This window comes from Aulonocara sp. 'chitande type north' Nkhata Bay, linkage group LG4, assembly GCF_057382095.1.
Source record: "Aulonocara sp. 'chitande type north' Nkhata Bay isolate Kocher_YH1m ecotype deep benthic linkage group LG4, A_spYH_male_GT1.1, whole genome shotgun sequence".
Lineage (NCBI taxonomy): Eukaryota > Metazoa > Chordata > Actinopteri > Cichliformes > Cichlidae > Aulonocara > Aulonocara sp. 'chitande type north' Nkhata Bay.
Genome location: NC_141347.1, coordinates 25,329,777 through 25,354,601, shown reverse-complemented (window position 1 = coordinate 25,354,601; position 24,825 = coordinate 25,329,777). Strand labels below are relative to the sequence as shown.

Here is a 24,825-nt window from a genome sequence, read left to right as displayed (position 1 = left end):
ATTTGTATATTCTGTGGGCTGCTTTATGGTTGTGTCATTTAGAAACATAAGCCACAACAGACTTCCACTGGAGAGTACTTAAAAATGTATTTTTATGTAAAGATATTTTAATAACTACTATATTAAGGGAGAACCTATTGTTACATGGATTAATTGTACAAACTGTAGAGAAATAAGTTTAAGCATGCAACTTTTTATTCATTTTTAACTGTATTAATGTTTTTATGTTAATACAGCCGCCTCATATCTGTTTCCTCAGTGTTTTTTAAACCATGTACTCCATCTATGAGTAAGAACATGAATAAATTCCTTTCCAAATTTGTAGTTCTTTTTTCCAACACACAGATGCAGGTATTGTTTTGCACCAAGGCGTTAAAGAAATGCTAAGAAAAAATGAAAATACTACGTTGCAACCTGTGTGTGTGTGTGTTTATATATCTGTATCTATATAGATATAGATATATATGTGTATTCGTACCCTTTTTTCATCATCTAGTTTCCTGTGCCAGATCTTCTACTGATCCACTGAGGCAGACATGTAAAAAACATGAACTAAAGCATATTTCTGTATATAAACAGGACTTTAAATCTTTATCAACAGCTACTTTAGAGGAAATTCTTCAATAAACTGCAACCAAAGGCTCAACTCAGAGGACAAAACCCAACCTGTTATAAATAGTGTGACACCAAACTTTCTCTTGTGTAAAGTTACAAATAGGAGTAATTATCCACAGAAGCTTTTATACATAATGAAGTTATAATTCGTCCTGTAGAAATTGTACATTTAAGCTATATAGTTCCCTCTGTGATAACTCTGCTATGAATGCCTCTTATTAACTTTTATGCTTTTACAACCCACTATGAGCAAACACTCAGCAACAGTGGGAAGGAAAAACTCCCTTCTTGAAGGAAAAAACCTCTGGTAGAACCTGGAAATCTGTCTAAACTAGTTGGGGGTTAGAGCAACAGATGCAAGTCTTCAGATCATTTGCAGTGTGACTGTCTTTGTGCACACTTTAACCTGATTCAGTTTTCTTATTTGTCAAAATGCACCATGGGTAAAAAAAACAAAACAAAACAAAATAGTAATGAAGGAGAATCCTCAGCAAAGATGAATTAAACAAGTTTTATTTTGATCCAATTTTACTTTAAGTAAAACACATCTTTATTTGATGACTTTAATGTCATCAAATAAAGACAGTTTTGATGGAGCTCCTGACCCAGCCCAAGCTCTCTATGAAGACGAGGAAAAACTCCCCAGGGGGCCAGATCGATGGGAAGAAACCTCGGGAAAGCCCATTCAAAGAGAGATCCCCTTTCCTGGGATGGCTGGGGGGGTTACAGGAAGTCCGAAAAAGCTAATTTTTTATTTATTTATTTTTTAAGATTGACCCATTCCTGTCCAACAGAAAAAAGAAAGGAGGTTACCACAATGTATCACACTTATATGATAAGGTGTGAATTGTGTGTTTGTGTGTGTTATCTTAGCCAGGGGTGAAGCTGGAGCTCCTCCAGTGTTGGGCGCTTCTCCGGGGCTATAGTTAAACATGCCTCCAAGAAATTCTGGCATTCTTGAAAGAAAGAAAAGATCCAAAAGATGAAGATGATAGTTCTAGTGATCCAAGACATCAGTGAATCTGGAAGTGTGAAGTTTTCTTACCTGTGGACAGACGCTTTTTGATGCTCAGTTTCTTTGCGAGGAACCTCTCGGTACTAAAGTGCCGTGCATGAAGCGCTTCATACAACACCACTCCCATTTGCCACACCGTGGTGGGTCCACACCTGTAGCAGCTCCTCCTGTACCACTCGGGAGGGGTGTGAAGAGGAGTGCCTAACAAACAGACACAATTACAATTTCTTCTAAAACAAAAGACACAAATTGCTACATCTGTGAAAAGCAGGAGCAGAATATGTTACCATAGAAGACGCGATACAGAGATCGCTGTTTAACAAAGCAGCTCAGTCCAAAGTCAATGATGCGAACTCGAGGCACATCGGAGCCGGTCTCAATCAGAATGTTTTCTCCCTTGATGTCCCGATGAAAGATGTGTTTATCCTCAAGTTCCTTTACAGCATCAACTAGTTGCTTCAGAATGACCTGGAAAAGATGAAAAACACAATAATGAGTTAATGCTTTTCTGCCTTGATTGAATGCTGTACAGTCTAAGGCTCTCCCAGTCAACCTACCTTGGCCTTGTCCTCTGGTAAAGTTCTTCCATTTTCTGCTTTGTATTTTTGCAGGTCCACAGCGGGGACAGGTCTCTCCAGCACCAGGATCAGCTCTTTGCCAAGGTCGAACCACTCCAGCAAGGACACAGGTGCTGATATTCCCACTGACCCTTCTGCTTCACCTGCAAGTTTAACCATAATGGCCACTTCCACCGAGAGCATCTTCCCGCTTTCATCCTGAAATATTACAACAAAGTGGATGATGAGGAACGCCGCATTCAATCCAGTAATGTAAAACTAATTCAAGTGTTGGACGCTTACCGCCACTTTGCAGTAGACTTTATTTTTGGGAATGTGTTTGATGGCAACCTAGAAGACACAGAGCATTGGTGAGCATTTCCTCAGTATGACATAATGAAAGGTGGAAACACAGCAGACGTCTCAGTTTACGATATTATCCATTATCTGCGTTACTGCCTGTCTTACTACCATCATCTGAACACTTACTGGAAAACGATCTTCTATCCGGTAGCCAGAAAACACTGCTCCGCAGCCTCCTTCTCCGAGCTGGTGCTCCTCCACATATCTGGCTTGGAATTCACCTGAACAGACAAAACAGCAAATCTTGTTTTATTACAGCTGTGACACAAATTACTCTCCTCTGTAGCCTAAATGTTCCTTTTGCCCTTCCCCTGAATATAAAACCCAAGCTGCTTGCTGCTTACGTTTTTGGTCTGCCACTGATTTTTTGTCCTGGTCCACATTCCTTTTTTTTTTCTTGGGTGACTCTCTGTCGTCTCCCGTGGCCTTTCTTTTGCCATTTTTTGCGCACACCTGTTTGTTGTTCAAGTCTGGAGATGTGGAAAACACCAAAAGCACATCAGCTCACTGGATGATAGACACAAACACTAAACACCAATATCTTAAACCTAGCAACCACACTTAATCTACCCCCTTATTCAACTAATTAGCCTACCTTTACCAGAGTCCAACGAGGAGGATGCTTGCTCCTTGTCACCGCTCATATGGTCAAGAAGTTTAGCCCTCTTTGCTCTCTTTGTTGTGTCCTCTTCATCTTGCACAACCTTGCGCTTCACTCCTTTGACCACATCTGAGCTGGTGGAAGGACCAGCCTGCTCAGCGACCCTCCTCCTTTTCATTGGGGTCTTCTTTTCAGGACTGGCCTTTCTTTTAGCAGTCCTGCTCTTACGATCTATAAACGACAACAACACAGTGGTGAAAAAGAGTCCCCGACATCAAGACTGGAAGCAGTTTGATGGCAAAGAATTTGAAATTGCTTTTGCTTAAATGATCACAAGTTTAATCTTGGGATGAAAAAAAAAACTGATCAGTGCGAGTTGATACTAGGTTTACTAAGTCTTAGATCTTGATGGCACTTGTTGGTCTGTTTTTACTGTTGAGTCCAAGAATAAACTTATTACATTATTTTACCAAAAGACCGGTAACCTTTCTTTGATTAGACATCTTGTATTAAAGCTATTTTCAATTAAACATATAATTCAATTGCTCCAAAAATGATTCACACAGTGTCAACATTTCTAGGATTTGGATTTTACCAGGATTTGATTTTATTATTTTACTTACCTTGATCTCCCGAATCTTTCTTATCGGCTGGAGTGGCAATTTTTCTTGTTTCCTTTTTCATTGTAATTTCGGAGACCCTTTAAAATCGAAAATGTAAACCGTAATGAGCTAAGATTGAGTTAATATTCCTTCAAATGTGCACCCTTCAAATGCTTGACTTTTCTAACTGAATTCTGTAAGTGAGCTTTATAAGTAAACTCTGGAAACTACGGCAACACAACATAGAATCTTGCCTTTCAGTGACTTCACTGACTGCCAGTAGTTCAAAGTAGTTTACAGAAAAACACTGGCAGACAAAGCCATAATATTTCATATAATTCAATCATTTCATATCAATTAAACAGTTTCTTTCATTATCTTTCATCATTTGTATAAAGACCTCATCTATGGATGACAGTATGAAGATTTGTGGTTGACCACACACATTATAATAAACACAGTGTCAGCTACATTGTCATCTGATTTAAAGTATTTATTATGTACATTTAACTGTCATGGTAGTGAGTCTGTGACCCAGTGTTTTGTGTTTGTTCATTTATATTCATTGATTATTCTTATGTATGTTTTTGGTTCTTTTTATTGTTTTCTTCTTGTGTTATATTCTTAGGCTTTAGGTTTCTGTTACTTTGCCTTGCCCCTGTGTCCCACGTGTCATGTCTAGTCACTCTTGTTTCCATGTTCCCCAATTTCTCCCCAGTCAGTCATGTCTCTGTGTCAACTCTGTGTCTTTGTAAAAGTCTCTTGTTTGCTGTTTTACTTTGATAGTCATGTGTGCTGTGTTAGTGTTTTCATGTCTGTGAAGGTTCTCAGTCATCTAGGTCATCGTAGTCTAAGGAGTTTGGAAAGAAAGCGTCTGGACTTGAAGTTGCTTGAAGATGTTTCACCTTCTCGGATGAAAAGAACTTAAACTTTGCTTGAACGTCTTCAAGCAACTTAAAGAAGTCCAGACGTTTTCTTTCTAAGCTCCTTAGACTATGTTAGTGTTTTCAGTTTTCCTTCCCCATGGTCTTGTTGTTTGTGATTTCTCGCAGCTGTGCTCTCATCCTGTGTCTTATTCCCTCATTTATCCCTCTGTGTATTTAAGCCCATTGTTTTCCTCTGTTTGCTGTTGGGTTATCTGTGTATCATCCATGACAATTAAATGAAATAGCAAATGCAACTACAATTTCAATGAGATTCATTCCTGGCATTCTACTGCGGTGGCTGAAAGTAGACACCAAGCATTATCACTGTAACTGATGTAAATATTGGACTTGGAGGGGATTCGTCTGATAGACTGATGCAAACATTACTGTTAGGAAATTTTTGAATCTCCCAATTTTCGTTGGTTACTGTATCACATTTGTATGGCAAGATGTGAATTCAGTATGTGTGTGTGTTTGTGTCAGAGAGGAGTTTATCTGAGCCAGGGGTAAAGCAGGAGGTCCTCCAGCATTGGGCACTTCTCCAGGACTTTGTTAAAACTTGTTTTCAAGACGTCTGAAATGAAAGAAGGACAAGAGATATCGAGATGATAATTCCAGTGATTCAAGCGATCACATTGATTTTCTGCAAAATTTTCGTTTTGAGAGTCATTCGGCTGGGCAGGGGGTATAACACATCTGCAATGCAGCAACATCTGCTCTCTGGGCCTGTGTGAGAGTGTTATCTCAATGGCGGGAATGAGGATGTTGGAATTTGGCATCTCAGGCACCAACTCATCTCTTTCCTTAACCGGGCTCACCAGAGATTGGTTTCAGCCTCTCTCCATGCTTTAAGGAGGTTGAGTTGATAAATCTGACTGGCCCCTCCCCTGTCTGACCCTATCTCTTCATAGTCAACACCAATGTTCTCACCGTGTGACCATGAACGGTCCTTACCACTTGGCAAGTAATTTCGAGCTAGAAGAAGGGAGTAAGACAAGCACTTTATGTCCCTGTGAAAATACAACTACATTTTATCAAATATCACTAAGCAGTCCTTACCTTTAAATACAGCCTGGTTTCTTTCTCTTTCTTTCTATATCTCTGAGTGAAGTTAGCTCCCATTCTTTCTCTTCCTGTGAAATACAGCAAGTAGAGCTTTAGATAGCAACACACTGTAACACAGTTAGTGTTTGTTGAGGTGATAGAAATGCTGCATTTGAAATTACCTGACACAACATTTTACTCCCTTTTATGTTCACTCCTTTTTTTCTGAAGTACCGCAAATTATGGGCACGTGGGGTTGTTCTGGTGTTGTGCTAAAAATAAATAAATCAACACTACAGTACATGGTTTGTTCTTTCATCTCTTTTTATGCGACATCCTCTACTGATTAAAACGCGACTGCCTTTCACTGTTTAGGCTCAAATCTCATTGTTTGAAGGCCTGCAGTGACGTGAAATATTAACTTCCCCCAAATGCGTTAAACCCAAAGTAACGAGTTTGTTTTGAAAATATACGGAGTGGAAACTACAGATATTTGTAGTTTTGCACGTCTTTCTTCCTCCACCAGAGGCCATAGGCGCTGTCGATCTTGTATGTCCTCCTGCAGCAACATCTCTGCGAAGCTGATGCCTTCTTGCTTGCAGGTTGAAGAATCTTTGGTGCGCCTCCACAATTCTTCTTTAATTCGCCTCTGTGTGAATAGAATAATGATGTTTGATTCGTAAGCGTGTGTTTTGTTAGGATAACTTTGTCAACCCCTATTTAAAGGACAATAGTGGAATTTTATTCTCAAAGCATTTCATGTGACCTTAAAGCTCTCCAGAATGAGATTATGTTGCTGACCCCTGACATCCCAAATCAGTGGGTGTAGCTATAAACCTTGATGGGTAAGTGTATAGTTTGAGGAATGTATTGACAGTGGGGGTCTGCCTGCCATAAAATGAGGAGTAAAAGCTGCCTCAGCTAGGTAAACAGGAAGAACAGTTACTAGTCTGGGGGAAATGTATTTACCCAGTTGTGAGCTCTAGTAACCTCCCTTGTCTCACTAACACTCCTCCTCACATGGAAGAGTGATTCAGACTGTGGCCAGGACCTGAGTTATGCTAAAGGTTTTAAGGATACTGAACAACATTTAATAAAATTTCCACTCATTTGCAGCACTGTTTTGAAATATAAACAGACTGATGAGGGAAATGAGATGTTGACAGTGAAAGTTGGTGTCTGCAGGATGTTTCAGTTCCTCTCCCCTCATCAGTGACAGTCAGGAGGTTTTTGTACAGCCATGTATACAAACTGAATCACTGTGGTATTCGGACAAGGCACCAAGCTGATTTTAACAAGTAAGTGCTTTTTAAATGATCATAAAACAAGAGAGATTTTGCACAAATCTGCTGATGACTACTTAGTTCAATATGTTTCTTGTTCAGCATCATTTCTTATGATTTTGTACAACATGAAATAGTTTCAGGTTGTCTCATATACAGGAGACATGGATTCGTTATGTAAAACAAAATGTGTAAAGGGGTCAAATAAATTTTTATATTTTTATATAAATGTTGTTCACTGAAAATGATGTGAAATATGTTGTTGTTCACTCTTATTATTCCCATAATGTTTTCATTTATATTTAGGTTCATTTGAAAAACATACACAGGCATGTTTTCTCTTTCTTCAATAGTAGTTAACAGTGTTACTAATGTTCAAAATTACTTTTAAGTGATTAGAACCTGGCCTAATAGTTTTTTTTTAAATGAAAGAAAATTACTCACAGTAGCCGACATGTTATGCAGAAAATATGTTCTAGAATTAAATTGAAGATGTTTTACATGAAAAGTTAAACAGTAACTAGTCATATTTTCAAAAGGAAATTCAAATGATATGCTGGGTTATTATTTCTATATTGTTTTGCAGATTTAAATTATTTTAAACATTAACATTCTTTTCAAATTTTATAACAATTATTATGTTTATTTCATAATGACTATTATTGATGTCTTGCTTTCTGTTTTTATTACTTCTTTTATCATTGTCTCCTTTTGATTTTTCTTTTTCTCTGAACATCTTTTATGTATTTTCAGACTCCAGCCTCCCTCCTCCTGTCCTGACAGTCTTCCCTCCATCCAGTGCTGAGCTCCAGTCCAACACAGCTTCTCTGGTCTGTCTGTCCAGTCAGTCTGTGCCTTTTGCAGATGTGAGCTGGTTGGCTGGTGGGAGTCCAGTGAGCAGTGGGATCTCTACTAGCACTGCTGTTCAGAGACCAGACCAGACTTTCCAAATCAGCAGCTCTCTGACCATCCAGACATCAGACTGGAACATGGATAAGGTTTATACATGTAAAGTGTCTTTGGCCTCAGAGACTTCAGAGAAAACCATCAAGAAGTCAGAATGTCCCACTGAATAGTCGAGGACCAGAGTGTGCTTTTAAAATCTGCTTCTTTACTGCTTGTGCTGTTTGCTCATTACAGTCTTTACATGTTAGAAATCTGAATAAAGCAAAAGGTTTAAGTCATGTATTCATTTGCTGGTTTTTGACAAGTATTTTCAGGAATTCATGTCTTGCATTAAATTAATAAAAGCATTGATTTAAAAAATGTGTTTTCTTTTCAGTAAATAAGAAATTGTGTCACTGTTCAGTAAGATGACTGGAATGAAGTGTTAAATAAACACTCAGAAGCACACTATTTTTTAAATGTCTTCTTCCCGTAGTTAAAACATAAATATATTCTGGAATACACGCTATGTAATATTTGAACACTAGAGAGCATCATTTAATAATTTTTCCTGAGTAACAGAGAGGGCAAGTGTCACTGGTTTAAAATGTTGGTTATAGATTTGCAAATGAATCTTCACACTCAGTTAGTGAAGCATAACCTGTCTGCTCTTCTGTTTCTTCCAGGATGCACCTGCAGGTCTTAGTAACTCATTTATAACTTTAAGTAAATGAAGTATCAGCTCTCTGTAAAATAAAATGGAACTGCTGTTTACTGGCAATGTTTCAATTCATATCATTGTTTTATTCAGAGACAGTTAGCTGAATACTCTTAGATTTTAGCCTAAACATAACTTACTTACTGTAAAGCAGCACTAAGTAGAGTTCAGTTATAAAACTAAACCTTTCTGCATCTTTCTGCTGTCATTTGCTGTTTTGCTTTAAACATTTAAACCATTATATATAACCAGTAGGTAAGTCTGTCTCATTCCAGATGTAGCTTTTTTACAAACAGTATTTTTAATTTTTTAGTTATCTATAAACTGTATTCTTCATTTACTGCTATTTATTCTGTTAGTTATTTAGATGTTCCCACTGTCATGGCATCATTAACTTTAATAGCTGCACAGTGGCTCAGAGAAAAGCACTCCAAGGGTTCTTTAACACCGCCCAAAAGATCACTGGCTGCCCTCTCCCCACACTGGAAGATCTACACAACACCAGCTGTCTTAAAAAAGCCCAAAACATCATAAAAGATACCTCACATCCTGGCCACTCCCTGTTTGAACTGTTGCCCTCAGGCAGACGGTACAGAGCAATCAGTGTAAGGACTTATAGACTCAAACACAGCTTTTATCCAACTGCAATAAGACATTTGAATACTGCTACAAAAAAATGTTCATCACGCCACTCTTGTATTAATCTATGCACTGACTGAAGCATGTATGTGGGAATGTATGTGAATGTTTGCTGATACTTGTTATTAGCACTTTAAGTATTCTATTTATTTTGTTTATTGAATTTTATTGTTTTATTTATATTTTGATATTGTTAGGGATGATGCACTGATCGGGGACCATTTTTAATTTTGTTGTACCTGTGACAGTGACAATAAAGATTCTGATCTGATCTGAATAATGACACATTAATATAAGATAGTATCTATAGATATCTAACAAGGACATAATTGAATGAAAACAAAACACTGGGCAGAAGACCCAGGACCATGACACATGAAGGCAATCCATTTCTTCCACTTTTGTGAAAAGACGTCTACTTTAGACCTTTGCAAGAAAGGTTCACCTTGTGTGTCACCCACATAGCAGATCAATCCTCCTTTGATATTTGTATATCTAGTTCTTTTTCCCATTTTGTTTTAATATCAGTATTATTCCCTTTGTGCTTCTGGAGGCCTTGGTATACTTTTCCCATTTTTCTTTTTGAATGTTTCAATTGAAATATATACATCATGTTGTTAATAAAAAATAAATGAAGAAAAAAGGAAATAAATATTGTGATGATGTAACAGGGTGAAAGGAGGAGACACAGCTCCTCCTCCTGTTAGTTGTATTAAATGGCTCCTCCAGCACCTTTTCTTCAGTTCTTAGTTCACATCGACATCATGCTGGCAACTCTCTGTGCTCTCATCACTGCTCTAACATGTAAAGACTTGGACTTATATACCACACATATATACTAATGTCCGTGTGTTTCTCTTGACTCTGTGTCTTCATGTTGTTTGCAGGTGTGAGTGGTGTTACAGTGGTGACACAGAAACCTCCTGTTCTATCAGTGAGAAAAGGAGAGACAGCCACGATGGACTGTAACCTGGGGACTGTTACTAACAGTCCTGCTCGTTGGTACAAACAGATTCCAGGAGGAGTTCCTCAGTATGTGCTGCGGTTTTATCATGAAAATACATCTCCAACCTATGGCTCTGGGTTCTCCTCTCCAAAATTCACATCCACTCATCAGTCAACAACAGATTATCGTTTGATCATCAGCAATGTGGAGGAGGGAGACTCTGCAGTCTATTACTGTCAGACATATGACAGCTCTGTTAATGAGCACATAGTATCACAGTGATTTGTCACACTGTGACAAAAACCTCCACACAGACACTTCTGCTTTTTGATGGTCTTTTTATAAAAGACACACCCAACAAACTCAGTGTAATCCCACCACCTTCAAATAGGTTTTTTTTTTTTTTTTTTTTTGCTAGCTGCAAAATTAAAAAATTAGAGAAGAATCTCTGATGGAGCTCTTTAGTATGCACACAGTTTTTCAGTGGTGACAAGCAGAAGTTAATTAACAGTTAAAAGCAAGACACTCAGCAATGTGCTACTGTGAAACACGGAGAGACATTAGGGAGGACATAAAAAGAAAAACAAACAAACTAAGTGACACCATAGCTTTTGTGGAATCTGAACACATTACATTCCCAAACACCCAGTGTGGAATAAAACACAGACATACCGAAATGAATGTGACAGTTTACACCTAAAATGTTTTAGGTAATATAATTTGGTCAGTCCTAGCTCCCTTGAATGGTAGCAGAAAACTACTCACTTTTTGTTTAAAATAATAATAATAATAGTAGTCGTAGTAGTGAAAAAAGTACATATAAACAATCAAAAATGATGGATGATTAAGAACAAAGGAAGGTAACCAATGAAATACAAACAAATACCAACAGCTCCTCCTCCCATTAGTTGTGTTAAATAGCTCTTCCAAATCTTTCACTTCTCAATTCTTTGCTCAAATCAACAACATGCTGGTGACTCTTTGTGCTCTCATCACTTCTCTAACATGTAAAGAGTCTGAGTTACAGTATAGCTTAGACCCCATGTTATATTCATCTGTATTATCTTGACTCCATGTGTTCTTGTTGTTTGCAGGTGTGAGTGGTGTGACGGTGCTGACACAGAAACCTCTTCTATCAGTGAGGAAAGGAGAGACAGCCACCATGGACTGCAACCTGGGGACTGTTACTGGTAATGCTGGTCGTTGGTATAAACAGATTCCAGGAGGAGTTCCTCAGTATGTGCTGAGTTTTCGTCATGACTGGAGTTCTCCAGACTATGGCTCTGGATTCTGAATCTGAATCAGAATACTTTATTGATCCCTAGGGGGAAATTATGTTGGTTACAGTGCTCCAGTACAAACAGTAACAAAAACAGATAATACAAGAAATAAGAAATAGCACAATATATACAATATATACATATATATAAGTCACTTACTAATAAATATCTGAATAAGAAAGAAGAGCATGTCCAAAAAGGGTGTAGCTATTGCAGTATACAGTGTGGTAGGTGGATGAGTTGTACAGGGAGATGGCCACAGGCAGGAGTGATTTCCTGTGTCGTTCAGTGGTGCTTTTTGGTAATCTCAGTCTCTCACTGAACGTGCTCCTGTGGCTAGCCAGCATGTCATGGAGTGGATGGGAGGAATTATCCAATATTGTCGTGATCTTGGACAACATTCGTCTCTCCATCACCACCCTAAGAGAGTCCAGCTTCATCCCCACAACACTACTGGCCTTCAGATCAGTTTATTGAGTCTGTTATCATCAGCAACCGTCCACCTGCTGCCCCAGCATGCAACAGTGTAGAGGATAGCACTGGCCACAACAGACTTGTAGAAAATCCTGAGCATTGTCCGACAGATGTTGAAGGACCTCAGCTGCCTCAGAAAATAGAGTCGACTCTGGCCCTTCCTGTAAAGTGCTGTGGTGTTTTTAGCCCAGTCCAGTTTATCAGCTGGATTGAAACAGGGGTCAAGTGTTTCCTGGTCTTCCTCAAGTCCACAACCAATTCCTTGGTCTTTGCCACGTTGAGCTGCAGATGATTCTGTTCACACCACTTGACAAATGAGTCGACCACAGCCCGGTACCCTGACTCATCGTCTCTGCTGATGCATCCAACCACTGCAGAGTTATCAGAAAACTTCTGAAGATGGCAGGTCTCTGTGCAGTGGCTGAAGTCTGTGGTGTAGAGGGTGAAGAGGAAGGGGGAGAGGACAGTCCCTTGTGGTGCCCCTGTGTTGCTGATTACCTTGTCAGACACACACTGTGGGAGACGCACATATTGTGGTCTTTCTGTCAGGTAATCAACAATCCAGGACACCAGAAAAGCATCCACATGCATCGCTGTCAGCTTATATCCCAGGAGGATCGGCCTGATGGTGTTGAAAGCACTTGAAAAGTAAAAAAAACATGACCCTCATAGTACTTGCTGGCTGGTGCAGCAATGTAGAGGAGAGAGACTCTGCAGACTATTACTGTCACACATGGGACAGCTCTGCTAAAGAGGAGGTATCATAGTGATTTACACTGTGATAAAAACTTCCTCACTTTTACTTCTGTTTTTGGACACCAACTTAGTGAACCAAAGGCACATAATTCATTTTAAACATGCTCTGTTATTTTTAATCTTTTTTTTTAAATTTCCACTTTTACTTAAAAACAAAGCACAAGAATATACACATATATACATATGCATATACACATGCATGTGTTTGATCAAAAACATTCCCAACATACTAATTCTGAATCAGATTTCAAGCAAGAGTAAAACAAAAATGAGATTACAAAAATCCTCTTCGCCAATTTGTTTAACAAAGGTTTTTTAGACTCTTTCACATTCAGATTACAGATTAATCAGGACAACTCAGTGAAACCCACAACCTTCAAAGAGTGTGTTATTAAATACTGGATTGCTCCTTTTTTATTGCTTAATTCAAACTATATACAATCTGAGAATATAGCACCAACTACTTTATAGTCGAGTAAAGTGCATACATTCAGCAACCACTTTATTAGCTAAGCCTGTTCCACTGCTTGTCACTCGAATCCAAATAACCGGCATTTCACATCAGCAGCATCTCAAAGCATTTAGTCATGCAGGCATTATCAAGACAGCCTGCTGGAGTTCAAACCGAGGATCAAAATAAGGAAGAATGATGACTGAACATGGCATGATTATTCATGTCTGATGATCTGGTGTGAGTATTTTAGATATATATATATATATATGTACTGGGACTTTCCTGCTCAACCACCTCTAGGGTTTATGGGGAATGGACTGAATTGAGAAAACATCCAGTGAACAGCAGTTCTTTGCTGAGGTCAGAGAAGACTGACCATATTAGTTTGAGCTGATAGAAATGTAAAAGAAACTCAAATAACCACTCAATACAAGCAAGCTATGCTGAAGAGTATCTTTGAAAGCACAACACATCTGACCTTGAAGCTGATGGGCTACAGGAACAGAAGACTACACCTGTCAGCTAGGAACAGGAAACTGGGGCTATAATTTGCACTGTTTCACCAACATTAAACAACAGAAGACTGAAAAACACTGAACTCGAATGACTGCAGTAACCAGATCTCAGTCCAGTAGAACAACCTTGAAACATGCTTGAAAAGGAAATTTGGAAGAGCAGCTGTGACAAAAGAGTGTCTCATTAATATGCAGCTAATCAAAACCAATGTTATAGCGACTATAGATCATAGTGAGATAATCTTCTTTTAAATTTAGTGTGTATTAATCAGAAACACATTCATGAAGCTTTTTCTAATCTAATAATCAATATTTGAAATATCTGACCTGTGAATGTAAGCTTTTTTTGTTGAAACTCTTCCCTGTGATTTTCTCTATACCCAGTGTCTTCAGGAGCTTTCATATCTCTTCTCTTCTAGATGCATTTCTGTTAACATCACTTGAATGTTGTTCAGAATGACCTAATCCTATTTTCTAAATGGTTATTACTAGTGCTCAGAAACCACCAAGCGAACGTGAGAGAAAATGAGAGTACAATTAAATATAAAATGATAAAGTTAACAGTAGATTTTCTTTTGCTGATCTAAATCCAGATACTTTCAAGAAATATAACAACACAATATTTTAATCTTATTTTATCTTTACAAACACCAAGTGCTATGTACAAATGTGCAGGGGTAGGGGCTCCGGGAAATCCAGGGGGAAAAGACGGGGTTAATCACACTCGTGCCACGTCCTGTTTTATTTTGATGGCCCCTTGCTTCCCCTGTGATGTTATGTTTAATTTGTTCCTGCTGTGCTTCTATTTTCTTTATCAGACTTTTGTGTATATATTGTGTCAGTCGTCCCTTGTCCCTCATCCGACTCTCTGACTGTGTCTCAGTAGTTTTCCAAGTTTAGGCTATTTTTGCATTCTGGTTTCTCTTTATTTTATATTCTGGTGTTCAGCCCAAAATAAATGGCTCATCTTCTGTTTCCAAGTTTCCTGTTTCCCTGAGTTGTCTGTGCATGGGTCCACACCTCGCTTCATGCGATCTGTGGGCAAGTGGGCAGAGGTAGGAGATTCTGAACATCCTTCATGTATTTTCAGGCTCCAGCCTCTCTCCTCCTGTCCTGACAGTCTTCCCTCCGTCCAGTGCTGAGCTCCAGTCCAACACAGCTTCTCTGGTCTGTCTGTCCAGTCAGTCTGTGTCTTTTGCAGATGTGAGCTGGTTGGCTGCTGGGAGTTCAGTGAGCAGTGGGATCTCTACCAGCACTGCTGTTCAGAGACCAGACCAGACTTACCAAATCAGCAGCTCTCTGACCATCCAGACATCAGACTGGAACATGGATAAGGTTTATACATGTAAAGTGTCTTTGGGCTCACAGACTTCAGAGAAAACCATCAAGAAGTCAGAATGTCCCACTGAATAGTTGAGGACCAGAATGTGCATTTAAAATCTGCTTCTTTACTTCTCTTGCTGTTTGCTCATTACAAAAGAATCCGCTCATAAGAACATCATTTTTAAAATGTATTTTTCCCATAGTTGAAACATAAGTATATTCTCAAATACATGCTATGAACACTAGATTTCATTATTATGTAGGAGAGGCCAAGTCTCACTGGTTTAAAATGTTGGTTGTAAGCTTCAATAATATCTTCACATTTAGTGAAGCATCACCTTTAAACTCCTCCCTCTCTTCCTGCCCAGCATGCAACTACAGGTCTTAGTTTTTCATTCATAACCTCATGTTTTCAGCTTTCTGTCAACTAAACTGATCCTACGATGTGAATTGCTGCTTACTGAAAATGTTTCAGTTGCAGTCATTTGGTCATTCACAAACTGTTTTATTTTTGGACAAACATAACTTTATGTATTGTGAAGAAAGTCTAAATAAAGTAATAAAGTCTATATTCATTTTCTGTTGTTTTCTGAACCTTGTGCTGCTGTAACAAGTGAATTTCCATTAACCGCTTAAGACATCACATTAATCCCTTTGGGGTGGGATCAGGAAGGGCATCCAGTGCCCCCCACCGAATCAAACTTGCAGAGCTTCTGGCTGTTGTAGCATGGCACCAAATGAAATCTGTCCCCAAAATGTTCACGTACAGAGAGCAGGCATACAGAGCGCTGAAGCTGAAATTTAAACTTAATATCACTTGTTGAGGAAATTTGCAATCTAATTTAAAATAACCAAATTTAAATAAAACCAATCACAATTGTTTTGTTTTTTTTATTTATTACTTTTTATTTAGTAATTTTTTAAATTTTGATTAAATTGATTGTTGGTAACAATGTCACTTACAAAAAGATAGCATCTCCTTCAGCTGACATGATGTAATTTAAATGCTGTGAAAAAATTTTGACATATTTATCAGTTTTATTTTTACAGTTTATTTTAACTTTTAAATCTTAATGTCTTTTCAAAGTGTGGGAATTCCAAGCTGCAAACTGTTTCTGTTTAAAAAACCCCCAACTGTTTTCATACATCACATTTGTGAACAGGCCCATCTTATTTACAGATATTTAGTTATTTAATTAGACGATCCCACTGTTGTGCAAAGTCACTACAAATGTTGAGGTGCCAGAGAATAACCTGCTGTGAAAATAATTTTCACAGCATTCTAAACTTAATAATAATAATATTAATAATAATAATAACAACAATAATAATAATATCAATAAAACGGGGAAAAGAAAAAAACCCCAATGCTCCTCCTCCTGTTAGTTGTATTAAATAGCTCTTCCACCATCATCTCTCCACTCAGTTCTTAGCCCACACTGACAACATGCTGGTGACTCTCTGTGCTCTCATCACTGCTCTAACATGTAAAGAGTCTACAATATACGAAGAAGAATGGATCTCATGTTAGATTTAAATGTCAGTGTGTTTCTCTTGACTCCATGTCTTCTTGTTGTTTGCAGATGTGAGCGGTGTGACGGTGGTGACACAGAAACCTGTTTTATCAGTGAGGAAAGGAGAGACAGCCACCATGGACTGTAACCTGGGGACTGTTACAAATAAAGTTGCTGCCTGGCATAAACAGATTTCAGGAGGAGCTCCTCAGTTTGTGCTGAGCATGTATCATGGCTGGAGTTCACCAACCTATGGCTCTGGGTTCTCCTCTCCAAAATTCACATCCACTCATCAGTCAACATCAGATTATCGTTTGATTATCAAGAATGTGGAGGAGGGAGACTCTGCAGTCTATTACTGTCAGACATGGGACGGCTCTGCTAACAGTGGGGTATCACAGTGATTCACACTGTGACAAAAACCTCCTCACAGATACTTCTGCTTTTTGATGCTCTTTCACATCCTGATAAAAGACTCCTCCAACAAAGACACACTGACACTCCACCACTTTCGAATACTGTGTTATTTGTTCTTTTAATTGAAAAAAAAATCGTAAAAATATGAATCATCTTATTCTTACTGTATATAACTAAAAATTATCTAAAAGTAATAAACATACATCCAGCAGCAATAAATATAAGAAATGTGTGATGTTTGAGGATAAGGACATTTGTATTTATGTATTTATTTATTTTTGCCTGTCCTGTTTGGATCTTTAGCCATCAGAATTGTTGTCTGAAGGCCAAGAAAGATGCCAAGCAGATTCACTTTACCAATTGGATCATCATGGCCTTGCCATATTGGTCCATTTGATTGACTTTTATTATAATTATGTATTTATTTTATTTTATTTTCGGTTGTTACAGACGGGACAGACATGACTGGGGGATAGGACAGGGAGAAAGAATGAAAGAAAGAGAGGGAGACAAAGAAAGATAGAGGGGAGAAGAGATGGTGAGAAAGGGGGGAAGGAAAAAAAAGAAAAACAAACAAAACACCTGGATCACCTGTATGGAGATAAAAAAAAAAAACAGAAAAGAAAACAACCAAAAAAAGAGCAACATAATAAATACAACACCATCACAATAAACTAGCTAACAGTAGATAACAGTACATACTAAGTATTACATGTTATTGTGCAGCACGCAAGATCAACAGCGCACAATGTGCTTTGAGGTAGCAGCCAAGAAAGATGTAGTTTGTGTCTATGAACACCCGTGTGTACACCTGTGTGCACACCTGTGTGGATCAGCACGCTTGTATTCAAAAGGTTTCTCCATGTAACGATCTGCTAAGGAGTGTGGGGAGCCATAGACCTGTCCCCCAGGGCATGAAGCAGGTATGGAGGAGATCCAGGCCCCAGACGTCCAGAGGCCCCAGAGTACGAGGACCCAAGGAGGACCACCAAAGCCAACTGTGCCAGAGAGGACCGAGCCTCAGGCCTAGAGGCCAGAGGCCTGAGGGCACCCCACCCCCGGAAGGGGCCCAGCCGGACCACAGGCGCCAGGCCCCACCAATCGTCCACCAGGAGTGAGTCGGTACATACATGAGCGCCCAGCCCCAGACACCAAGAACCACCAACACACCAACGTTTGAGGACATCAGCCACTGGCAGGGAGTGTGGTGAGGGGAGATAGGCCTCCATACCTCGGAGAGCCTGAGATGTTCCTAGAGAGGTAGAGTCGAACAGGCGCACGCAGACACAAACGTGCATTCCCACCCCCATATACACAAATAAATACTCAGCACTCACCTGACGTGGAGACAGACACAAATAGACACTGTACACACATTCACACTCCCCAAACATACTCTATATCCCAGGTCCAGGTACCCCTGCCCCCAGAGGGGCAAACCGTACCTAGACCCAGGAGATGTAACCCTTCTCTGTGGGGTAGAGGCAAGCAGACCGCCTCCTTGTCTGCAGTAGCAGGGAGGCCCCACATCCCAGAACCCAATCTAACGGCCAGCACCTCCTCCCAGCCCCCCAGCCCCGACATTAACAGAATGGGGGTGAGTGAAGACCTCAAACACATTTGCATTTAAACGTAAACTGTTCTAATGAATTTGCTGAGACTTGTTCTACCTCATGTTGTCATAAATTTCAGTATCTCTTCGCTTCTCAATCAAGTCCTGTTCACATTTCAGCTAGAAAGAGATGGGTGTTAACATCTCAAATTGACAATATTTTTGTTCCCCAGATCAAAAAGCTTTTTGTACCGAGTTTTCATCATGACTGGCGTTCTCCAGACTTTGGCTCTGGATTCTCCTCAGTCAGTATGTAGAGAATCTTTCCATGAGGACAATTCACTTTACTTTGGAACAGGATTCTCCTCAGACCGATTCAACATTACATCATCAGACACTGATTAAGCAGGAAACTCAGCAGTGTACTCTCAAACACTGAGTGACATTATTAACACATTTAATCCCACCGGCAACAATTGTTGCGTTGGGATTAAATGGGAGGACTGTGACAAAACAAACAAACAAACAAAAAACTTGAATGAGTGACACTACAGCTTTTGTGAAATCTTAAGATTTAATATTTTCAGTCATTCAGTGTGACACAAAACGTTGAAATACAAAAATGATTACAGTTGTCTACACCTAAAATGTTTTAGCTAACATAACTCAGTCAGTCCTAGTATTATAGCTGAAAGCTATTCATCTATTTACCTATAAATATCTTTTTTCACCCAGCTAAACTCAAAGGGACCATGGGGAGAGCTGTCCTTTTTGTGGTGCTTGTAAAACTGTGATACATGTTTTCCTGCAATGTTCCAGCCTGAGGAGTGGATCATAACTTCTGTGTTCTAAGTTTCTATGTGATGAGCTTGGGGAGGTTTTTTCCATTGACACATTTATCCTGAGGCCAGTGTACATAAGACAGCACTTTATAGCACTAATACTGCATCTGAAGGACTGGAGAAGGAAGAAATTTATTACAATAAACATCAGGACCACAATTTTAAGGGAGAGGAGGGAGACATCATTATCACCAATAATTATAAAAACAAAATCAGAATTACCCTCCACTGAAGATAATTTACCTAAAAGTATCACAAACTATGCAGGAGGAGGAGCACAAACTAAAGCTCCTCCTCCTATCGGCCTCTTCGAGATTCCGTGTTATATTAAATGGTTTACACCTTCTCTCCTCATCCTTAAGAAGCGTTGAAATTTCTTTCCAAGTTACAAGTCCATTCTGAGCGCACACTGACAACATGCTGGTGACTCTCTGTGCTCTCATCACTGTTCTAGCAAGTATGGAATCTTATTTATGCTTCAGATTAGTGGTTATTTGTTGGATTCATATGTCAGTGTGTTTGTCTTGACTTCATGTCTTCTTGTTGTTGTTTGCAGGTGTGAGTGCTGTGACGGTGCTGACACAGAAACCTCCTGTTTTATCAGCGAGGAAAGGAGAGACAGCCACCATGGACTGCAACCTGGGGACTGTTACAGATGCTGCTCGTTGGTATAAACAGATTCCAGGAGGAGTTCCTCAGTATGTGCTCTATTTTTATTATAGCAATAGTGGTCCAACCTATGGTTCTGGGTTCTCCGCACCAAAATTCACATCCACTCATCAGTCAACATCAGATTATCGTTTGATCATCAAAAATGTGGAGGAGGGAGACTCTGCAGTGTATTACTGTCAGACATGGGACGGCTCTGTGAGAGAGTACGTATCACACTGATTTACACTGTGACAAAAACCTCTTCACTGTTACTTCTGCTTTTTGATGCTCTTTTTTTCACATGCTGACAAAACACCCATTCAACAAACTCAGTGTAAACCCACCACCTTCAAATAGTGTGTTTATTGTTATTTTTTATTTATTTTAATGTTCATCAATGAAAACCCACCAACTCTAGAGAGTGTTTTTATAAACACAGAATTACTCTTTTTGATACATTTAAGCAATCATCACTGAAAGTATATAAAATATCAAAGAATATGACGACCACCAACAACACAAGTTGTCACATATATGTACACAATGATCTACGTGTTTTTAAATAACAGCAATGTGATAAAATGCTGATAACTGTAACATTCTAGCTGCAGTAAATCACATTAATCAACCTAAATAGATACTGTTAAAGTTGCACAATGTTTCATATGAAGTGAAAATGCAGCAAAATTAAATTTGATCTGTTGCAAGCAAGCAACAGATCAAATTTAATTGCTCACTACAATTCTTTTCACACCTCAGCTGAATAGTAAAGGATGTTTACACACTGACAACATGCTGGGGATTGTCTGCTCTCTCATCACTTCTCTAAAGTGTAAGATGTTCTTCTCATCTGTTTCATAGCCCATCTTTTTGGAGAAACACATTTCACACATGTTCTTTATGTGTTTGCTGGCAGATGCTAATGCAGTGTTAGTGTTTATTCAGATACCTGCTGTCCACTCTAGGTAAAGAAGGTGTTCTCAGCTGCAACACAGAGAAATGGTTGAATTATGTTAGATGGTCTAAACATTAGTTTCTTTTTTTTTTTATTCATATAGCACATGTAATTACAACAGCAATGTTGACCAAAGTGCTGTATAAAAATACAAAACAATTAGTACCAAATAACCTATAATATTACTTTATTATTAATACCAAACAAATGTCAAATATCTCTCTTAATGTATTAAAAGCCAATAAATACAAAAATGTTTTAAGATGATATTTAAAAGGATTGACAGCAGGAGCCTGTCTGATGTGTAAGGGTAGATCAAGGGTAGGCAACTCCAGGCCTCGAGGGCCAGTGTCCTGCAGGTTTTAGATATCACCCTGGGTCAACACACCTGAATCAAATGATTAGTTCATTACCAGCCCTCTGGAGAACTTCAAGACATGCTGAGGAGGTCATTTAGCAATTTGAATCAGCCGTATTGGATCATGGACACATCTAAAACCAGGGGTGTAGATATAATCTACACGCCTAAACTGTGTAGATAATATCACAGTTTAAGCGTTACAACCCCAAATGCTTGATCACCTCTGTGAACCAGCCTCGACCTTGGTATGTTTAAAAGCAAAAGATCATTTGATCGACAAGATCTAGAGGGCACACAAGGCTGTAAGAGGTCAGACAAATACCCTGGAGCCTGTCAATTCAGGGCTTTGTAAGTCAACAATAAAATTTTAAAATCAAGTTTGAAGTGAACAGCGAGCCGGTGAAGATAGGCAAGCACCGGAGAAATGTGTTCACGTCTATTGGTTCGGGTCAGAAGACGAGATGCAGCATTTGTCAAAGTCATTATGGCAGCTTACTTGGCTTTCGAACCTCTATCCCCAGAGCTGTACTTTTTAACACAAATATATCTACTTTCTACTCCTAACTTTTTCAAAACAGAATTGTTGCATTTGGTTCATTTATAGCATTTATGCTCGAGAGTAAAAGTAGGCTGGAAGGAGTGCAGGTGTCTTCAGGTACTACAGAATCTAGCTAGCTCTACAGAAGAGGATGAAGAATTAAGAAAGTGACTGGCAGATGTTGATGCAGTGATAGCGTTGACCCAGACACCTGCTGTCCACACAGTTTCTTCAGGTCAACAAGCTGTTGTCAACTGCAACATTGAGAGAGATGATAGGAATTCTGTTAGCTGCTATAAACAAGTTCCTGGAGGGCTTCCTCTGTATGCTTTAAGATTTCACTATTCTGAGAGCTCACACAGATTCAACTCTACATCCTAATGAATTATTGATTATCACTAAAATATCAAGCGGACAGAAACAGGAGCAGTGCATTATTGTCAGACATGGGATGACTCTGCTGATGATTCCATATCAGTTATTTACATTGTGGGAAAAAATTTCCTCAGCATTGTCTTTGCTTTCTTTGAAACTTTTACTTGAAGACAGTCCCATCAAGAAAACTCTAGGTAACATATAACCTTCAAATAACCCGTTATTAAACAACGGCTATCAAATTTTAAAAAAATTATTTTAAACCTTCATTATTAAAAATAGCTAGAGTAAATGTAATAGTATTTAGATTACTCAAATTTGATCACTGTTACACTTTGTTTAACACTTAATACTTAATAAGAACGTTAATAAGATGCAGCTATTAAAATTAAGGCTACACTAAACTCTGATTAGAGCTTCTAGATTGAGAAAATTTAAAGAAGCTTAATTTGGATTAATCAGAAACACATTTATAAAAATGGAAATGAAGAAATGTTAGGACAACTTTTGATTTCTTTGTAAGACATGGTTGTCAAACACTATGCGACCGATGCTCTCTTTTATCTGCTCTAACATGGTGGATCCTACATGTTAGAACATGTCTACTTCATTTTATAGCCTGTACAAGACAAAAAACATTAAATTTATTTAATCTGTTTTTATTTTCTGAGAGGTGGGGATTCAGCAAAAGTGTTGACCCAATTAACCAGTTCTCAGTTCTGAGATTTCATCATTCTTACAGGTCAACTGCATTTTCTGCAGGATTCTCCTCAGACAGATTAATATCTAAATCCTGACCAAACACTGATTTCAAGTCTATTATCAATCATGCAGAGACAGGAGACTCTGCAGTGAGTTCCTGTTAGACATTGGAAGACTCTCCCAAGAAAGCTGGTTCATAGAGAAGCAGACTGTGGCCAAAATCTTATTGAGAGACAGTACAGCTCTGATTAATGCTGGCCAATAATGACGACTTTATTAAATCTTGCACAAAACAAGTGACATGAAGGAATAAACACGACTACACAGAGAGACACAGTTATAAAATACAAACAGATGAAGTGAATGAGATTGTGACAGTGAAAGTTGGTGTCTACAGGATGTTTCAGTTCCTTTCCCCTCATCAGTGACAGTCAGGAGGTTTTTGTACAGCCATGTATACAAACTGAATCACTGTGGTATTCGGACAAGGCACCAAGCTGATTGTGACAAGTAAGTGCTTTTTAACTGATCATAAAACAACAGAGATTTTGCAAAAACCTGCTGATGACTACTTAATTCAATATGTTTCTTGTTCTGCATAATTTATTACGATTTTGTACAATCTGAAATAGTTTCAGGTTGTCTCATATACAGGAGACATGAATGACTTATGTTTAAAAAAATGTGAAATGGTGTCAAACCAGTTCTATGAAAATGATGTGAAATATGTTGTTTTTCTGTTCTTATTGCTTTTAATTTATGTTTAGGTTGGAATTTCAAAAACATACATAGGCCCGTTTTCTCTTTCTTGAATAGTAGTTAACACTGTTACTAAAGTTCAAAATTACTTTGAAATGATTAGAGCCTGGCCGTACACTTTTCTTTGATATGAAAGAAAATTACCCACATTAGCTGACATGTTATGCAGAAATGTGTAGAATTAAATCAAATATATCTTACATGGAAAGTCAAACAGTAATTAATCATATTTTATTTGGTAAAAATACAAAAAAAATTCAAACAATATGTTGGATCCATATATTTTTGTATTGTACATTAGTTTTGTTTTCTTCTAACTTCATAACAAATGTTATATTTATTCCATATTGAGTCTTCTTGATTTCTTCTGGTTTTATGACTTAATGTCCAATTTCCTTCTTTCCTTTCATTTCTCTTTTTTTGTTTTCTGAACATCTTTCATGTATTTTCAGGCTCCAGCCTCCCTCCTCCTGTCCTGACAGTCTTCCCTCCGTCCAGTGCTGAGCTCCAGTCCGACACAGCTTCTCTGGTCTGTCTGTCCAGTCAGTCTGTGCCTTTTGCAGATGTGAGCTGGTTGGCTGGTGGGAGTCCAGTGAGCAGTGGGATCTCTACCAGCACTGCTGTTCAGAGACCAGACCAGACTTACCAAATCAGCAGCTCTCTGACCATCCAGACATCAGACTGGAACATGGATAAGGTTTACACATGTAAAGTGTCTTTGGGCTCACAGACTTCAGAGAAAACCATCAAGAAGTCAGAATGTCCCACTGAATAGTCAAGGACCAGAATGTGCATTTAAAATCTGCTTCTTTACTGCTTGTGCTGTTTGCTCATTACAGTCTTTACGTGTTAGAAATCAAAATAATGCAAAAGGTTTAAGTCATGTATTCATTTGCTGGTTTTTAACAAGTATTTTCAGGAATTCATGTTTTGCATTAAATTAATAAAAGCATTGATTTAAAAATGTGTTTTCTTGTGAATAAATGGGAAATTGTGCCACTGTTTTGCACCAACATAAATTTAAGGTGATTGAAATGAACTGTTACATTTTAGAGAGGGGCACACCGAGGAAAACAACACTCATAAGCACAAAATTTTCAATTTTCTTGCTCCCATAGTTAAAACACAAGTATATTCTGACATACAGACTAAGTAATATTTGA

The 24,825-nt window shown here is 38.5% G+C and overlaps 4 protein-coding genes across 10 annotated transcripts in view; 3 read left to right on the top strand and 1 right to left on the bottom strand.

Moving 5' to 3' along the window:
- LOC147332703 (immunoglobulin lambda-1 light chain-like) overlaps positions 1–8,261 on the top strand; it is a 49,855-nt gene extending 41,594 nt beyond the window's left edge. For 2 of the 5 annotated variants that reach the window (XM_086289372.1, XM_086289368.1), the window contains 2 exons: positions 6,987–7,021; positions 7,760–8,261. In XM_086289372.1, the coding sequence (XP_086145498.1) occupies positions 6,987–7,021; positions 7,760–8,082 (358 nt within the window). In that variant the 3' untranslated portion in view covers positions 8,083–8,261. Of the gene's footprint in view, positions 1–6,980; positions 7,022–7,759 lie in introns of all 5 variants that reach the window. The other 3 variants (XM_086289371.1, XM_086289369.1, XM_086289370.1) reach the window with 3 other exon arrangements.
- LOC147332704 (serine/threonine-protein kinase pim-1-like) lies at positions 338–4,331 on the bottom strand. Its single transcript, XM_086289363.1, has 9 exons — positions 3,775–4,331; positions 3,146–3,382; positions 2,895–3,020; positions 2,677–2,771; positions 2,491–2,538; positions 2,188–2,406; positions 1,918–2,098; positions 1,661–1,831; positions 338–1,571 (listed from the first exon to the last, which is right to left on the bottom strand). The coding sequence occupies exons 1-9, from the start codon at positions 3,833–3,835 to the stop codon at positions 1,480–1,482; spliced, it is 1,230 nt and encodes a 409-aa protein (XP_086145489.1). The 5' UTR covers positions 3,836–4,331; the 3' UTR covers positions 338–1,479.
- A 1,703-nt stretch (positions 8,262–9,964) lies between the features above and the next one.
- LOC147332702 (immunoglobulin lambda-1 light chain-like) lies at positions 9,965–15,099 on the top strand. Its single transcript, XM_086290705.1, has 5 exons — positions 9,965–10,052; positions 10,136–10,472; positions 10,861–10,882; position 11,208; positions 14,764–15,099. The coding sequence occupies exons 1-5, from the start codon at positions 9,965–9,967 to the stop codon at positions 15,084–15,086; spliced, it is 771 nt and encodes a 256-aa protein (XP_086146831.1). The 3' UTR covers positions 15,087–15,099.
- Positions 15,100–16,443: 1,344 nt separating this feature from the next.
- On the top strand, positions 16,444–24,437 carry LOC147332701 (immunoglobulin lambda-1 light chain-like). 3 transcript variants are annotated; one of them, XM_086290701.1, is made up of 4 exons: positions 16,444–16,483; positions 19,878–20,211; positions 23,379–23,413; positions 24,115–24,437. In XM_086290701.1, the coding sequence occupies exons 1-4, from the start codon at positions 16,444–16,446 to the stop codon at positions 24,435–24,437; spliced, it is 732 nt and encodes a 243-aa protein (XP_086146827.1). The 3 variants fall into 3 exon arrangements, with proteins under 3 accessions (XP_086146827.1, XP_086146829.1, XP_086146828.1); XM_086290703.1 differs by lacking the exon at positions 19,878–20,211 and adding an exon at positions 16,587–16,901 and having other exon boundaries at positions 16,444–16,490; XM_086290702.1 differs by lacking the exon at positions 16,444–16,483 and adding an exon at positions 19,739–19,778 and having other exon boundaries at positions 19,878–20,200; positions 23,380–23,413.
- The last annotated feature ends 388 nt before the right edge of the window (positions 24,438–24,825 follow it).

What these genes read in the sequence shown, in the direction of transcription:
- LOC147332704 (XM_086289363.1), bottom strand. Translation starts at nt 3,835, where the DNA reads ATGAAAAAGGAAACAAGAAAAATTGCCACTCCAGCCGATAAGAAAGAT. An exon ending in GAAAGATTCGGGAGATCAAG is followed by an intron (nt 3,383 to 3,774) that starts GTAAGTAAAATA and finishes TGTCGTTTATAG; the next exon opens with ATCGTAAGAGCAGGACTGCT. An exon ending in AAGTCTACTGCAAAGTGGCG is followed by an intron (nt 2,407 to 2,490) that starts GTAAGCGTCCAA and finishes GTAATATTTCAG; the next exon opens with GATGAAAGCGGGAAGATGCT.
- LOC147332702 (XM_086290705.1), top strand. Translation starts at nt 9,965, where the DNA reads ATGGCTCCTCCAGCACCTTTTCTTCAGTTCTTAGTTCACATCGACATC. An exon ending in TCTCATCACTGCTCTAACAT is followed by an intron (nt 10,053 to 10,135) that starts GTAAAGACTTGG and finishes TGTTGTTTGCAG; the next exon opens with GTGTGAGTGGTGTTACAGTG. An exon ending in AATGAGCACATAGTATCACA is followed by an intron (nt 10,473 to 10,860) that starts GTGATTTGTCAC and finishes AATAAAACACAG; the next exon opens with ACATACCGAAATGAATGTGA.
- LOC147332701 (XM_086290701.1), top strand. Translation starts at nt 16,444, where the DNA reads ATGCTGGTGACTCTCTGTGCTCTCATCACTGCTCTAACAT. An exon ending in AGAGAGTACGTATCACACTG is followed by an intron (nt 20,212 to 23,378) that starts ATTTACACTGTG and finishes CTGAATCACTGT; the next exon opens with GGTATTCGGACAAGGCACCA. An exon ending in CACCAAGCTGATTGTGACAA is followed by an intron (nt 23,414 to 24,114) that starts GTAAGTGCTTTT and finishes ATGTATTTTCAG; the next exon opens with GCTCCAGCCTCCCTCCTCCT.